Source organism: Pogonomyrmex barbatus, unplaced genomic scaffold (assembly GCF_055798465.1).
Source record: "Pogonomyrmex barbatus isolate J1 unplaced genomic scaffold, ASM5579846v1 scaffold12, whole genome shotgun sequence".
NCBI classification, from domain to species: Eukaryota; Metazoa; Arthropoda; class Insecta; order Hymenoptera; family Formicidae; genus Pogonomyrmex; species Pogonomyrmex barbatus.
The window spans coordinates 4,850,046-4,868,472 of NW_028297108.1; the positions used below are offsets into that span (position 1 = coordinate 4,850,046).

An 18,427-nucleotide genomic window follows, 5' to 3' on the forward strand; every position below is an offset into this window, starting at 1 on the left:
CGGCCTGCCTCCGGCCTGCCTGTCCCTTCCCCCTCCTCGAGACCATCGGGAACCGACTACACACAGTTCACGGATTTATGCTATTACCGCACCATGTTCCACCCCCTGCGGCTGGTGCTCTTCATCCACCATTCATTGGTCTTTCCTTTTTCTGGACTCCGTGCCTTCTCGTAGGCTCGATGAAACTGCTAACCTCACGGCCAAGCGGTATTTCTCTGAGAACAATTCCCTTCATGCATCATCTAAAAAAAAAAAAGAATGAATAAACGATGAAGAGTTTAAGAGGAGAGTAAACTATAGAATTAATATTGAATTATAGTCGTACTTCATTTATATTAATTGTCTAAATTCAATTAAAATGTGGGTTCTTGCAGCGGTGTTTTTTCCCAGGCTCCTCCCACTAATGCCGCTTACGGCATCGGATATGCGATTCGTTAAAGTATCTCCCTTGAAGGGTCGACCCTCCATCCCCATAAATACGAATATCCATGCGAAAAGGACTACGATCGTGACGTATGCATGATGCGTCGCTGGCTCATGCACGTGTGCAATACCAAATACAGAAAAATCAGACACGTGGATGTGTAGGGACACGACAATGACGTGGTTTCCTCTCGGAACCGGAAATTTATAAATGGACCCTGATATAAAAATAATTATCTATTTTAAAATCCGGACAGGAAGATGTATAAAACGTAGTAAAAAGCGCACGTGTCTATTTCTGAATTTATTGTTGCATATAGCCAAATCTATAGAAATTGTTTTTCCGGAATCAGCGTAAATTTTTTTCTCCGTCATTATTGTCCGACTTGATCTAATATATGAGATAAATTAATTTTACTCAAGGGTAAAAGATATCTTTATATTTTCTGAAATTGTGTTTAAATACAGATAAAACTGAGATTCGATAGAAAACAAGTAATACTGGCGGTGTTTGGATGCTGCGTAGCAGTAGGCGCGACGCCTACACACACACACACGCATCTCCGTATTCTCTGTATTTAAATACTCATCCGAAGAAATGAGAAATGTGAGATCCGTAATCTCTAGTTTCGTATTCCGCTTTCAAGATACACGTGGTCCCGTGCCCCTTTCTCAAATCCGTCTATGCGCGCGACTTTGGGCCCCCTTCCCGGAATAAATCAACCAAGGAAAACCTGCCGGAAGGTATTAACGTCGCGGGGTAGCCCCTCGCGTCCGAGAGAGGGTTAAGCCCACGCCCTTATCGCGCGTCCCTGAAACGGCGCGCGTGGTCCCGGGGGGGATCTTCTCGTTCTCTGCCTGATCCTGCCTGACGCGGACGATCCGCCCGGCTACAATCCTGCCGGTTGTACGATGCCGGTGGGAGATGTGGGACGACGAAGAAGGTGGATAGGGGTTACCGGGAGCGGGGTACAGTTGGCCCTTATCGGAGGTCGCGCATGACGAGACAAGCTAATTGTGTTATCAGCGTGCAACGGACGCTGCCGCGTCTCCTCCGTCGTCCCTCAAGCTGTCGCCCTTTCAACGTGCATTCAGCATAGCACGCGTGTTTGTTCTCCAAGCGGCACATCTGCTGCAGCATTAGTAGCTGCCGACGTGGGCGCGTGACTTCACTCGCGCGCGAATCTCTTCGATAGCGCTCCAGAACCGCCGAAAGTAAACTTTGGGATGTCCGCGAGATGTTACCCGTATTGCCGAATAATTCATTTTAATTGTGAAAAAGGAAATTCTGAATTTAAATCTTGATTCTTCAACGCACCCGAACGTGTCGATAGCTAAGAAGAAACGTTGTAAAGTAGTATCTTATTAATATAAATAAATTTTTTGACGATGCGCCTTTGTCTTCAGGAGAGAAGAGTTCTTCTCTCGAGTTCTTTTCTCTTGAGATCTCATGAAATACGCGAAACGCGAATCCTGCCAGATTCCATGTCGGGCTCCGTTACTTATCGCTCTAGGTGAAATGCGATTATTTATTTGTTACACATTAAGTTAACGCAATCCCAGCGGCGCACGTGGCAATTACAGTAGCGCGCGCTGTCATCGTACGAACGATCATTAAAATAATTGCAGGTGTCGACGTGGTGGCGCGATAGCGATAAGAAAGATCGGCCGTCGACGAATTATTATCGTTGCAACTTCGTTGCAACTACTCAGTCGCCATAGGTAAAGGCCACCACTTTCCGCCCCGGGGATAAGAAAAAGCGCGCGGGAGAGGATCCGCACGGTGTCCGACTTAATTACGGACCGGGGCATATGGACCGGACCCCAGCCGTGGTCCATTCGCTCGCCTCGGTATGAATATCGCATTAAGTCGTGAGTGAGAGATAGCTCTAGGCAGGGGTGGACCCCCGACGGGAAACTACGAATTTAATAGAATAATAAATGGAGCTTCGTGCGCGGAGGCGGCGGGACGGTATGCCCGAGGCACAAATCGATTCGCCAATCGTGATCGTCCTATACAGAGTGGTCCACGTAAAGTGTTTAAGTAAACTAGAAAGTCGAGAAACCAGGAATTATTCGGTGCAATTAACCGTATTGCCTTTTACCGTTACGAGTTTAATTAATAATAAATTTCTCTTGTTGCTCTTAATCCGATTTTTAAAACAATTCGCTTAACAAGAAGCTCGTAGCAGGAATCCTAGCTTCTAGATTGCTAAATCTGTATATTGATCCTATGTTGAGTATCGCGATCTGTTCTTTCAGGAATCTTTCGATCGTAAAGCGAATGCGCCATTAAATCATTTTTCCAGGCTTTTTTTCGCTTTCCAAAGCCGACCGGTCGAGGAGACGGAAACCTTCACCGCGCCGCGGAATGTCCCGCAAAGGAACTGGCCACGGCATATAGGTCTGTGGAGTAATATCTAAATTAATAATTGCGCCTTCCCGCGCGGTAATTATGTGTACAATCGCCGCGCGGAGGGTGCAGGAGGGTGCGCGGAGAAAGAGCGGAGACGGGGAAGCTCGTAGGTAATTGCACGCGCGCATTCCCGCGCGCGTATCAGTATGCAAGCGTGCATAAGCGCGCGCTCGCATACGGGGGTCGAACTCTCGGTACATTTGCCATAATGAATCCCGCCGGCACACGCTCGCTTCCGTCCGCGTGTACGCTCGGATACTCGTGGAAACGTTAAGCGAAAACACACAATAACATAAATAAAAGATACGCGTTCTGCGCGCGTATCCGAACTCCGACGAGTGAGTTACACGGACACGCGATGTGGATAAATGCGTGTAGCGTTGAAAATTTATACGTTGAGTTATACGGTAGAAAAACGTAGGAGATTAGTATCTAAATTTAACACTATCGCGAGCTTCGATATAATAAATGTCTTGGTTAAATTAAAACTTAGATTAGTTTCTTGTCCAAAATTAAATTGCCTTTAAAATTGTCTGAAAAGTGGAGTTTCGTTATCGATTTACTAGCATGAAGATTAGTCTAGAATTGCCTAATCTGTGTTACATTAATTATTGTCGTGAACTATGCTTTTATCGAAGTTTTCTGAGTAAAATATAAAAAATATATATATATATTTATTATTTTATATTTATTTTTTCTGTCAAATTATTGGGAATTATCTAGAGGCAGTTTTTCTCAGAAAAATTCGATAAAAACATAGTAATTACACAACAGTAATTAACAATAATTAATTTTAGAGATAAAGATTCATATATATATTGTATATATTTATATGAATCTTTTGTAGAAATTTAGTTAAAAATTTTGTAAAGGAATTTAAAAAAATTTTATATGATTTTCCGCAGAAAAATAGCTAAATTGATTCATATAAGAAGATTTAATTAAATTAAATAAGCAAGTACAAAATAAAAATACAAATAAGAAACGGCAAAAAAGAAAGAGAAAAAAAATATATTATATATAATAAATATAATATTTATATATTTTTTTATAATACCTTAAGTTATAATTTTCATCAACTTATTAATGATTATTTTATTTGATTTCTTGAATTTTTACGGAATCTTTATAATTGTTGAAATAAGAGACAGAAAAGTTATCGTTGTTAATTGGCGTATCTTCATCTTCTCGACAAACTCGCAATTGGTAGTTTTCTTGCGGAGGTAGTCTTCACAAAAAAAAAAAAAAAAAAAAAATACGCGATGCACGTTGCTGGTTATCATCGGGTATTCATGTACACAGAGACAGAGACAGCGACTCGTGCGACTCGACGCGATGCATTTCCCATAATGAACCCGCTGGCACGTACACGCTTGTATACGAGCATCGAGGGTATTAGGGGTGCGGGACGGAACAGATCGAGCTGTTGGAGTAGCCTCTGTGATATTACAGGTTCAATGCATTAGTTTGCCTAAAAGGTTTGTGCCATCAGTCTCTAAATGTCCCTCTGTCGTTTGCCCCGCTCTCGCGCATCTCCCTTTCTCTCTTTCTCTCATTCTCATTCTCTTCCGATCTGCTCGATCTCCGTCCCTCGATCGCTCCCACTCCGTTACCGTTTTGCTCGCGCGAACGCGATCCTCGGGGGAAAAGGAGGACAAACGCAACCCCTGGCTCACAGCACGCACACGCGCGCCCGGTCAACGCTTGCACGTAAATTAAGTGCGTTGCATCAGTGGAATTCAGATGAGTTAGTGCGGCGCGTTAATTCGCGCTAATGGACAAGTTATGAAAGTTTAATTGTCGGTTAAGCATATCCGCAGTGGATCGCCCGCGGGCTGCGAGAGAACAAGAGACGTATACGAGAATAGACGGGGAAAGAAAAGATTGCTGCTTTCCGCATTTTTTGCGCGGGAGTGAAGGAAATTTTTGAACGTGAACAAACGAGGATTTTATCGAAACGAATCATTCTAATTTGGAAGAGAGAAAATATGTGCGATAAATCGCTATCGATTTGGAGGAGTGGTATGCGCAGTGTATGAATCATAAATGCCTGAGCTGATGGTCATCTCAGGCTAAATTCCGCGAATAGTTTAGACTAATTCAACACATATGATATCAAACTTAATATACACGATGCGTTTTTACACAATCTGCGATGAAAAAGGAACACGTTCTTTTTACATATACGAAATTTATTTTAAATATTTATTTTTAATATTACGAGATACGAAATTTGATCTATTATTAACAAAAGTTAACAACCGATCGTCACAGATATCATAATCCATATGTTTAATATTGCAACCGGCTTTAAAAATGCACGCTTGTCTAACAATATACGTATAAATATTTGAAACTTAAAAATATATTTTTTTCATTCGGATACATGTTTTTGTGCGTTCAAAAGTAAAACGTGAATAATTAACTTTTTTAGTGAGCTACCTTCTCCTGGATGAAAGTTCAATCTATTATACATGCAGATGAAAAAATTCAAGCAACGGTCTTTTCCTGGATGAAAGTCCAAACTATGCACGTGAAAAAAGTTTCAGGTAACCGGAATTTAATATGATCCGACCGACGTTGCAACCGGCCCAAGTGTTGATAGATATATTCCCGAGATGCCTGTTAGAGAAACGTTGCGCAACGTGCTTTCCAACTCTCGCAATTTCGCGTTATCGATCGACCTTTAATGCGCCATGGAGCCGACCAGCTGCTTCGTGATTAGCGATCGCGATTTGTGCACGCTGCAATTGCAGCGATACGGCCGCGTGTACCGTATGCTGTTCTTTGCTTTCTCGCCCCTCTCTCGATTCAGTCACGCGCTTTGTGTTACGCAAAGCAGAATCGCATTCGCGAGATAAATCCGTGCTTATAATTTCCACAAAGAGGTGATATAATCCGGCCGATCAGCGTGCCGTCTGACACAGAGCGTGTGTCATCGTATTATGCTTATTGTGTATTCTCTAAATTATTGAGATTGCCATAAAAATGATATTAGATGTCAGTGATGCGAAAAATACATTTCAGTTGGATCATATCTTCCATTTTTTATTATACTTAAATAAATATTTATTTATTAAAATTATATATGTTTATGATACGCATATTGATTTTAAATGTTGAAAGAATTAAAATAAATTTGATTTTTTCTTATTCTGAATTTATCGAAAATTTTGATGAAATATAAAAGAAATATTTATTTCATCTTCTATTTAATTTTGAGAAAATTTTCTGTTTGCTATTTTCTGTTTGAAGAAATATAAAGAGCTCTTGTAGAGCTCTATTTCTCTCTTCTTATTTCTAATCTAAAAGCTATCTCGAGGAAGATTTGAATTCCACGTCGGTTGGGAGATTTTTTTTTGTGTTTTTTCACGGGGCATCCCAGTTTTCTACCGCATCTGTATTTTTCGTTAAATACTCGTTTATGCACACGCTGGGTGTTCTTATTCTGACTGCGTCCGTAATTAATGGCGACGCGCGGCGCCGATAAAAACGGCACGGACGCATGCCGCTGCTACAGACTGAGATGTATGCATTGCGATGAGCTATTTAGAAAAGACATGGCAGATAGGTACGTACGCACATGAGGAGGTACTCCCTCATTTACATCCCTCCTTGCGATCGCGAGGAGAAGGCAGCTGGTCGCGGCGGTTGGTCACCGCCACCGCTCGCTTCATCTCGTTTCACCGACCGAGAATTCCTAGACAGTGGAGGTTCTGTGTGCTCTCGATGTTTCTACACGACTTCACCGTTCAGGATTTCCTGTTTCCTGCATCGCGAATGACTTCGCCGATGCACGGCGAACACGTTTGAGTTTCGCAAAAATCTGTTAATTAAATTTGGCAGTACCAATAACAAATAATCTTATCGATAATGCACAAGAAATTGGTTAAGTTTTTTGTATCAAATTAAATATTTAAAAAATTTCTGAAAAGCTAATGATTTTTACATTTTTACATTTACGTTATGGAGATAAGAAGTAATGGCTTTCGTTTCATTTCGATTGAAGAAGAAGAGAGTGAGAGAGAAAGAGAAGACGAATTAAAGTAAAGTTTAAGTTTGCTGAAATACACGAGATCTGATTTCTCGTATTTCTTTGCAGTCATAAAGATTCTATTCAGCACTGTGCTCCTTTGATTCTAACCCGCTTCTTTTGCCTACGGTAGTAATTAATAGACGTGTTAATTAATTACCCGCAGGAATTTTAACCTTACTCCGATTTCATGTTTATCATCGTGCTTCTTTAAAGAATTCTTGATTCAAGAACGTATTTTGAAAAATAAAATAATATCTTATAATAACTTTTTCGAAGAAGCATACATTATTAAAATACCATTAAAATTAAATAAAATACAATTCAAAATATAATTAAATACATTGGTAAAACATTTTATAAAATATATAATTAATTTTTTAATTATTTCTTAAGTTTCAAAATTTAAGGTTACATTTCTTTAGTCATAAAAAGAAAACAGTAAAATTCTAAATTTAAAAATACATCGAATATTAATTAACAATGAAATTTTTTTGAGCACTTCCAAGTAATAAAAAAATGATTCGTCTTATAAGTTTTAATTTTAACCATGCAATTTGAAATGTCTCAAATATTCAGATACATTATAGAAGTAGTAAGTCATAAATGAAGCCAATCTTCTTGGATATTATTTATCACTACCGCATAATCACTTTCGACATCGGTTTTTTCCACTAAGTATCGTAGTCGAATTCCTCAAAGCCAGAGTCCTCACTTTCTAACAGGATGTTTGGTTCAAAAGATTAAAGATAAATCCGATTTACTGGGCTAACACTTGCTGGATTATTATGACATATTCATTTGTATTTCAAGCTTATGTGTATCTTTAAAAAAAATAATTATTTTTCATAAATTATCTATCATAAACGGATGATAAAAGATAAATTTGAATCTTGATTATCGTATGACAATTACATAATGAATTTGATTGGTTTTTTGGCATCGAAATAATTGTCATTCCTTTCAGCTTCGTTTCCGGGACTTCTTCCTAATAGGGAGTAACGCGGTAGGTCTGGTCATCGTGAGAACGAGTTGCCGCGCCCTAGAGGGAAGCAAATTCATGTCTCGAGAAATTAATTGATATATACGACATCGTTTGGCATGGCATCAGAGCGGCTGATTGCTAAAAGCGCGTTTACACTGCGCGTAAAATAAAAAATCAGACGGGAACGACCCGCGCCAGGACGACGTAATTCCGCGCCGCGATGCCGCGTGGCGTTAATGTTAAAATTCTTTTGCCGACAAAGAGCCTAGTGTTCGACAGTGTGTGTACGTGCAATAGCGTACCGGCGAACGGCGGGCGGTGCGTTAATAACTACGACCGAGCTATAAAGCAATAAATAATCACCATCGTAACTGGGTTAACTGAGGCGGCGACGACGGCGAGAGAGATGTGAAAACGCGATCGAAAACGGCACGGTTCGCTGGCGGATGATGCATTCCACGGGCGCATACCGGAAGTGCAATTTTGCGAGGCGGCCGAAGCGGTGGCGGCAGCGATCGCGGCGGCCACCGAAAATAACCCCGCCGACGAAACTCCCGCAGACGCGAAGCGAGAAAGTCGGGAGAGGGTCGCTTAACTCGTTGCAAACACGACTTTTGTCCGGCGAAAAGTTGACTCAAGGCTGAACTGAAATGCACTTTTACTGCCGATGAAATTCGCGTGAATCGGAGAATGCCGCGTTCAAACTTACTTTCGTTTCAAAAATTGAAATTCATTTACGCTCTGCTCATCTGTCTAATCGTGAATAATAAAAGAATATATAAACATACTAATTATAAAATGATTAATTGAAAACGAAATAATTTTTAATTTCAGAATATTATGAAATAATATAAAGAATATTATAAATTTATATAAACTAATTATCAGATATATAATTAAGAATTACACAAATTATTTTAAAATTTCTCGAAACCTATTATTCTTTCTGATTCTATTATAATTTTATTAAATGAGAAAATTGCAACACTGTTTAGCAGAAGATATATTTTATCAAATAATTCAGACAAGCAATTTGCGAATCGGTACGAGATTGTTCGCGTTAGACGAGCCATTTTTCGTGGAAGACAGAAGACTGCGCGTCTGTTTCTTCTTCCGCATCGTATTTTCCTTTCTCAAAAGAAAATATTATTCCGCGTGGGAATATCTCTGTATGCCCTATGCACACTTCTGTCTTTGTTACTTGGCGCACGCCTGCGTTTCTCCACCCGTGTTTCCCGAGGGAGAGACGTAAACAACTCCCACCCTTCTCCCTCGCGATGTAAATACAAACGGGGGGATAACCCGTTGCGCAAACTTCCCGCAAAATCTCCGATGGTTTTGGAAAGGATGCTGCGCAGGTGAAAATGAACGTCGAAGTTTTCGATACGTGCCAAGAAATACGCAGAGCCGATTGATTCATCGCGCAAACTCTTCGCGTTTATTTGTCGGTGCTATATTTGTTACTTACGGTTTGCATTTTCGGGAAACAATTGGTCCATTAAATAGAGTCATGTGAAATTGGATAATTTCAATTTTTGCTTTTACCAATACATACAATTTAATGAATTTATTGTAAACGCGACTAAAAATATTAGGTTTCTGAAAAAAAATATCTTTATATTTTTCCTCTACTTGTTTAAAAATAAAAATTAATAAATACTTGATATTTTAAAATCTTTTTTCAGACTGCTTGTTCCGAAATCACCGTGTATGTGTGTGTTTATATGTATGCTTCCGGTCATAACAATCTTTTGTGAAAATTCTTTGTCAATCTTTCTGTCATTACATTTCAGTTTGTCACATATGTTCATATATTGTTCTTAATATATTTTTGTGTACAAACCTACCTTTTTCTGCTTGTAACAGAGAAATTTTTATTTTTGTAAGCTACGATATATTATTTTGATAAAATATGAAATATGATTTCTTTCTCGTGCATTTAACACATTTCTGATCCTTCTTTAAAGAAGTAGACTTTTGTAAATTTTTCTTCATTTATAATCATCTCTCGTTAAGTAATAACGCATGCAATAACGGAAGATGGTAAAATATATGTAAGTAGAAATTGCGTAACAGAAAGTTATTTAAGAGCCACTTGTTTAGCCGAGACGAGCAGAGACGTTTTTGCCTCTCGTGCCTTTACCGTGGCGGCAAGAAATAAATTTCACTTGGAAAATTGATTTCTTCCTCGTGCGGTGTCTTCCTACTCGCCGATGTCTCGTCGACGATTACCCCGAGATTTATCGAATCGGTAATAGCATCAGTAAAAGAAGCAAATCGGATTTTTCTGTTCGATCGCATCGCCAAGGTCGTCTGAACGACGATGGAGAAAGGAATGGAGGCGCCATTCAAAAGGCGCAATTACACGGAGCATCCATGCTCCCTCTCTCCTCTCCCTCTCTCTGTCACTCACTCTCTCTCTCTCTCTCTCTCTCTCTTTCTCTCTTTCTCTCTTCGTAAAAGTATCGAAAGAATGAGAACTATACGGAGAAAATGATAAATTTAGAAAAAAGAGACACGCATTCTTCCCCTGGATGCACATACTACAGCATAATGTGTCACCTTTGATTATAATTACATGTTGAACGGCAACTCGAAGGATAAGCAAAATAATAAAATATCTTACCTCCGAGTTTATTTGTCCTTACATCGGGCATTCGAGAATAGACCGCATTATAATTGCAACATACGCAACTGTAGAGTGCAGCTTTGAATAATATATTTTATCATAAATAACTTTTTATTTGAATAGTAGGAAATGATTATAAATCAAATGTTAGATTTTTAATCGATCGGAAAAGAATAGCAAAGGACGCATAATTTTCTGACCCATAAAAAATTATTTGCCTAACACGAGCGATCTCATGCTGATCGACAATGCATGTTCGAATTATTTGAAAATATCATTGGATGTAAAAGGTATTTTGTTGGTTAATTGTAACATTGTATAATTTTCTCATTTTATGCAATTGTAATGTATAATAAAATCAGAAAAATAGTCGATTTGTAGTAATTTTAAAATAACATATATTTTTAAATGTGTGATAAATAAATTAGATATATTTTTAAAATTTACTTACGATATTATAAAAATTGCAGCAACATATTAAACGACACGCATAAGTCTTATAAAAAGTATCATAAAAAGCATCATAAAAGTTTTAAGGGTTTCTCATAAATCTGTAAGAATGTCACAAAAAGAAAAACAAAAAAAGGATTTTACGCGCCAATGTATGTCGAAGAACATCCGTGAAAGTATTATAAAAATGTTTAAACGTTCGAAAGGGATCGTAAAGCTTATTATCCGGTGTAAAACGTTCGCTTTCATTAAAGAAAGTATTTATATCATCCCGGAAAACTATTCTGTGAGACTTACAGTTTCGTGTAATCGTTCTCATTCGTCCGTTATGCTAAATATATACCTGAAATTTATTACAGAGAAATTTGTTCTCTTTTAGAAAGTAAAAGTGCATATTTGTATTGATATTATTAATAGTTCCTTAATATTATTTTAAATTTTAATTTAAAGTAGCAATATTGATATTTTAATAATAAAAAAGGTTATAATTGTCAGAGAAATTTTAACAAGAGTCACAATTTTTGCTAGAGATTTTTGAAAATTTCTTTTGATTAAATAATTTAATTAATAATAATTAATTCCTTTTTTCGTATCTCTAAGGATAAAAGAAAGAATATAATAATTCAATAATTTTTAAATATTTAAATATTTAATGTATCACGTAACGTTTGCGATTCTATAATTTGAATAAGCAACAGACTCATACGTTCGATTTCACTTAATGCACGACAAAATCAAAATAGAGCAGAAATGACGTCAAATGTAACATCAAATTGTAACATATTTGTCATATTGATCTTGCTTCTCACAGATGAAAATCATTTAATATATCATCGAAAAAGATCAGCGCGTTATTTCGGGAACACTTTCGGCAATAGTGCCAACAACCTTCTTTTATATCCTCGCCATTCTCTTGTTAAAAGCACGGACGTTCCATTGGAAAATTTCCAAAACGCCTTTCACAGTGTGTCGCATGTTCGCCGGTCGTATCGAAATCTGATCATAAACTTCGCTTTCGCAGTTGTCGAAGATTTCAGATTTGTTCAACTCTCATGAAACTGCAAACGCTTCTGGAACGATTGCACGGAGCGTCAGCGAAGAAATAGAAGAAATTGAAGAATATAAGAAAAATGTTCGCTAATTTTATTTTATTTGTCATTATATATCACTGAGAGATAATATTATTTCTCACTTGCTCATCTAACCTAAGAGAATCTACATATTTTCTCTAATGTTGCAGATATAAAGAGAAATTGTGAACTTAAGAATGGAGGATACGTGTTTGTGCAACGAAGTATGCCATGTCGAAATATAGCAAAAAGGTGAGATAAAGATCGAGAAAGCTTGAAATTGAGAAGGAAAAAAAATCTCTATCTGCTTGACGCGAACCTAATACAAAACACACGTATGAGCCTATCGCACATGAGAATGATGTATGTCGGTTTCTTAACTATTTGACGGAGACGAATACGAAGATGAAGAAGATGAAGATAGCGATTCTTACACACCACTTGAAACAATTTATTGCCATCTGTTTAACCTTTTTTCAAATAAATAAATTTTTTTTTGAGACATTGATTAAATAAAAAAGCAAAAATTTAAATTATAGTCAATACCTTATACAAAACTTTATAGAAATTTATTTCGTAAAATAAAATTGTATTGTTATGAAGAATTATATTGTTATGTAAGTAATTACGCATTGTACTTAGGTTTTGTATCTATTATATTCTTGCATCTCATGTATCTTTTTAAATTATCTAAGAACCGGTTTTTTGAATAATTTTATTTGATTCTCTATGTCTGTTTAATACTGATTCTTAATGGAGACAGCTTAATTGGCGTTAAAATTGATTGTGAATGTCGTTTCTGCCATTGTTCATTTGTCAGATAATTCAGGAATATCACGTTCAGTCACTGCATTTAGGTTATACCGACAATTTGAGTTAATAATTAATGTCTTAATGGTGAGTCAAGCCAAAAATAGAGAATCGATTAGAGAAGATGAAGATGTCCTGGAGCTTCACAGATTCCGAGAAATTGCCAAGCTTGCGGCTATACATTACAACGATGAAAAAAAGTTTGAGAGAAGAACGGATCTTTCGCATATTGTGCACGCCAGTTTACACTTCGTTCAACTTGTAAGAAATCGAACGTGATAAAAAATTTATTTTACTTGTGAGCGAATTTAATTTTTATATGCGCAATAAATCTCCAAACTTTATCTCCAAATAAGAACTGAAGACGATAGAAAATAATACGCATTATCTTCAGTATATGCAATACGTAATTAATAGGAAAATGTGTAAAATGTAAAAATATGCGGTTATATTGCAAAAAATAACAAAATGACTGAATTTATTGTACATAGTATTCTCATATAATATTCACTAAACATTCATTAGGTCGCACAAATCTAAAAATATTCTCACAACATATGAAGTAAATGCATCATAGGAGTATAATATTTCACGATTTCCTCTTTGACACGATAAAAAAACATGACACATAACACCTTAAGATAGCACATCGCTATCGTTACGTGTCTCCCGTGCGAGATAAAATAATTTTAGTCTTGGAAACAATGCAACCGACCCAGTTTTTCAGTCGGGATTTGTCGTCGCTGTGCCGTGATTCAGTGCAACAGTTCCGCGATAATCGTGACATCGATATTTTTATTATGTAATCGGATATCATGTGCGTTGGATAAGGACACGCATCGGACGTATTTACGTGTGAGCACGTGTCAATCGATGCGATGTACTCCGCGAATTGAAAACGCTTCAGGAGACCGGCGGGTTCTCGCAGTGTTTGATTACCCGCGTTCTATTTCAGCTGACAGTTTTGTCACGATCAGTGGAAACCTGCTAAGAGCCTCGTTACTTCAATATACTGTTACATTCTCGATACTTTACGATTCCTTTCTTTCGACAATTTCATAAAATCCTTCGGCGGAAGAACGTAATAAAATAAATTATTGGTCGACAAAGACAACAGATATTTATTGCAACAACCGTCAGGTTGTTTCCTTTTAATTTTTTTCTATTAATAAATTCAGGGAATGCGTATTCTTGTTCGATCAAGTCTAGATTTCTCACGTAAAAGACAAATAAATCTTGGTGTCGATGTGAAATGGAAATTCTAGAATAGACAAGTCCAATAAGAATATGTTTTTTTTTTTTGCTAAAAGGGTAGATAGCGTTTCACCAATAAATAATTTTTCTTCATAAATATTGAATTTCCAATGGGCGGCGGAAATTCTCCCTCTTTATCTGGTCTTTTTTGTAATAAATTGTAGTCGTAAAGATAGCGTTATCGAACACTCGAAAATTGCATAATAATACAGCAAATATTGGCGAAGATATCTCGCGAGCGCCTATAAAAAAACTACAATGCAATGCTTTTTTCTTTATATTTATCCTTTTAAGGACAATTAATTTATTTTTTTAATAATGATTAATTTAAATTAGTTTTTTTATTTGAAGAGAGACATTTTTAAATTACATTTATTGCTGAGAATATTCTTGTTGTTAGACATATCGGAATTATTATGAATATTCTTAGATATTTACATCGGCTATCGAAATTTTTCATTACACACATCACTATATAAATAAATGTGCGCGAGAAAAGGATGACACGATTCCACCATTGCCGGAGGAGAGAAATCCTATTTTCTTCCTATATCCTGTCTGCATGCTGCTGAGTCTGCTTCTTATGATCTTCTGGCTTGTTAAAAAAATATTACCTGAGAGGCCTGCGATAGTGAGTCTTTTTTCTAAAAATACGTGAAAAGATGTACAAGTGTTTTATTAGTTGACTATGAATATAATTTTGCGATGAATATAATTTTTAACACAATTTTAAAAATTAGATACTTTAATAATAATAATTAATAAACAAAATTTTTCTATAGTGACAATCTTAGCGTAACAAATTTTTATTTAATTCTATATTTACGTTTTATATACGGAATAAGTCTACAAACGCGATCAGTATAATAAATAAAATTTTAACTGCATGTATCAACATTAAATAATTATGTGTTGCTATGAAAATAAACTTGCAAAGCCTCTCACAATATGCGCGACAGGAGCTGTTCTGATGCTTGGGACAGGCATAATGGAGATGAAACATGCCGATATGTACATCGATGTTACCGAATTTACTGACGAAGAAATATTGGAGCATCCTGTCTTCATTCATAATTTTGTAATGTGCATATTATCGCTCTTCGTTATGGTTCTTTACCTAATTCAAGCGTGGATTATTTTCGACTATTGGCAATGGGTGCGTGAAAATAATTATTAAATGTTATATAAGACAAATTTTTTTATTTTATATAATATTACCAGTTAAATTATCACATTTAGAATATATATTTTGTTATATGCGATATTTTACAAAAGTCTAGGTAAATTATAAATCACGATCATTTATTGAAGTCTTTAAAAAGAAATTTCAAACTTGAAAGTTCAAACAAATATTTTTTGTCTTCCTTGAATTACATAATTGGATTGATACGTGACGTAAATATCTGTGGTTCTAGATTCGAAAGGAGCAAGATACAAGTGTTTCGGATGAAAGTCGAAGTTCTGATTCTAGTGCAGACACTGATAAAAGTGAGCATTCCGTAATAGAAGAAAAAATCAGTGAATATAATTCGAAACAGAAGATTGGAGAATTGGCACCGATTCCTACCCTGAAAGAAATGACTGCTCTCGCTATAATCGCTGATAGCGTTGTAAGAATTTACTATCTATTCACAACTTTATCGATACATTAGATCTTGAAACAGGTCACGTCTTCCTGTGCCAATAAAAAAAGAAGCGTTTCATGTTCAGATGTAGGATAAGAATTCTATTTTCCATCTATAGAATCCATGGCATTGGTCGTTCTAAGGTTATCAAATGATCAGTAGAACGATTCCTGACTTGAAGATTTTCTCTGAGATGTACAATATACTTGTGCATTGAAAATATTGACGTATAAAAAAGTTTTGAGAAAAATTCTTCTGTAAAAAATAAAACTCAGAATTTTTTAATTTGGAATACAAAAATAATTGATTTCTTTTTTAGGATGTGGATGACGAACCAATCATTTATTGCTGTTTCGTCGACTGGTACAATTATATTAAAATAAAAATGGAAAGTAAACCGAAGCATGAATTTCAAGTAATTCACGTCATGTGACATGTCTGAGATTGTTTTTATGAAAATTATTACCGATTTATTAAACATATTCAGAATAGCGATTGCTGGTACATTGTCCAGTCGCTGCTTTTCTGAAGTGTTGAACAGACATCCATCACGCCATCTGAAGAGATTTTGAAATATCAATCAATGAAGCTAACTGAACTTCAGCTCTGTGAATAAAACAGTTTATTTGTAAGGAGCTATTTATAAAATAAACGCATTTTTTCGTTCAAATCTGCTTGGATGATCAATTCTATTAGAAATAATTTTACTATTAATTTTAGTTTTTTTTTTGTAGTTTGATATGATATCAATAATTAACACAAATGAATAATACAACAATAAAAACGTGCCATAAACAACATTTTACATATCTTTTTAACAAATTTTTATATTTTAAGACTTTTTAAATAATAAAACATGATTTATTTTAAAACTCCTAAATTAATAATCTTTAAGTTGATTATCTTTACGAAGTACGATGATAAATTTATAACATCAATATTCAGTATACTAATGTTTCACACAAATGATTCATATCGATAAGAAACAGCATATACACGGTAGATTAAATCTATTTGATGAGTTAATTTTTTCAACAGAACGAGAGAAAAATAAAGAGAAAAAATCAATACCCCACATTGTTACTTCAACTAATTATGACATTAACAATATGTGTGTTGTTTAATCGCATTTTTATATTAATTACAAATCTATTTCCATTTTCCAAAAGAATCCACTTTTACAAGAAGAATGCCATAAAAAAAAAAAACAGAAAATTAGTTAAATTGAGCAAGATACTCTATATAATATTTCTATCTATTTTATATTAATATTAATAATTCTAACTTTTAAATTTAATTACACTTTCTTTACACAGGTATTTGGGGACCGTATATCCTAATAAGAGACTCTTTTATATCTAGGGTGGGCGTGTTAATCTTGCGAGGATCCGGCGAAAATGTGTGTTGTATCACAAGTAACTGGCGAAAGGAGGCTAATGAACGCGAACGCGAACGATCGTGGGTAATTTGCTGGTGGCGTACACACGTATACATGCATTTGTGCATGTATGCGTGCGGGTGGGTGTGGAAGAACGATGGCGGAAATAAAGACGGCGAAAACGTAACACGAACATGCGAAGATACTTGTGTGTGAAGTAAACTTTATTGGACGCAGGCATACGGAATATTTCGAGACTGCTCTACAATCGTCGTATCCTTTCGCACGCATGAGTAATATGTGTTAAAGAATGCCTTTGCTTTTGTATATCAGGCATGAACAGATGACACTTATTACGCACATTTGTAATTTTCCCAATGATTGTTAATCTGTGCGATATATAAAGAAAGAATTGTATCATAAGGTTTGATAACAGGCTCTTCAAAAATTACTGATGATATAATGTTGACAGTAAATTCTTCCACAAAATATTTTTGATTATCTTGAGATTGAAAATGATTAAAATTATAATTATATTTGATGATTAAATTATAATTATCTTTAAATTTAAACACTCTATGTTTTCACGGACTTTTAATTAAACATCTTAAAATATTTAATATAAATTTAAAAATTTGGAATAAAAAGTTTCTTTTTATATGTATCAGAAACTGTTCATAAAACTACTCCTGCTTCCAGCCTCACATTTATCTTATTTTTTTTTTCTAACTCGATAAAATACGTAATGTCATCGTATAGCAAGCGGCGTGATGTCACACTCAAGGCGTAGGATCGACGTAATTTTCGAGTCACTACCAATTCCAGGGATTTTGTTTTAAGCTTACAGATAATATCTCGGAATTACACACGATTACAAAAAATAAGTAATCGCTAAATAGAATCTTCACATTTGTGATAAAACGAGATGACATAAATGACCAATTTAGAAGTCAAGTGGCTGACTAAATAGTAACATATAATTTTGCAATGATATATTGACTGAATACAAACTTACAAAATAAATTAGAGAAGCTTTTTTTCAAATTATAATAAAGTAAATCCTATGAGCAAAACTATTTCTCTTTCTTAAATTTTTTTTTCTTTCATAGAGATATTAATTACAATTGATTAAGTATAAATTTATGAAAATAGATAAGTTTATTTCTCAGAACGAATTACGATTGCTTTGGATTTTATGAGTTTTTACTTTTGTACACGCAACTTTGTCATTTCGTTGCTTTGCTAATCGTATTTTAATTTCGTTCTACATTAAAAACCCCGATAAAATATTTGTTTATGGTAACATCCGCCAAGCCCATCCACAGCCAAAATGAGCGCCACTGGACCGTAGCGT

General features: G+C 35.6%; 1 protein-coding gene across 1 annotated transcript; it reads left to right on the top strand.

Moving 5' to 3' along the window:
- The first annotated feature begins 237 nt into the window (after window positions 1-237).
- LOC105430899 (uncharacterized) lies at window positions 238-18,331 on the top strand. The gene is made up of 6 exons (XM_089071503.1): window positions 238-13,077; window positions 14,501-14,701; window positions 15,008-15,226; window positions 15,486-15,680; window positions 16,015-16,323; window positions 17,058-18,331. The coding sequence occupies exons 1-5, from the start codon at window positions 12,901-12,903 to the stop codon at window positions 16,126-16,128; spliced, it is 906 nt and encodes a 301-aa protein (XP_088927629.1). The 5' UTR covers window positions 238-12,900; the 3' UTR covers window positions 16,129-16,323; window positions 17,058-18,331.
- Window positions 18,332-18,427: the final 96 nt, after the last annotated feature.

What these genes read in the sequence shown, in the direction of transcription:
- LOC105430899 (XM_089071503.1), top strand. Translation starts at nt 12,901, where the DNA reads ATGGTGAGTCAAGCCAAAAATAGAGAATCGATTAGAGAAGATGAAGAT. An exon ending in GTTTACACTTCGTTCAACTT is followed by an intron (nt 13,078 to 14,500) that starts GTAAGAAATCGA and finishes GAATATTCTTAG; the next exon opens with ATATTTACATCGGCTATCGA. An exon ending in TACCTGAGAGGCCTGCGATA is followed by an intron (nt 14,702 to 15,007) that starts GTGAGTCTTTTT and finishes AAACTTGCAAAG; the next exon opens with CCTCTCACAATATGCGCGAC.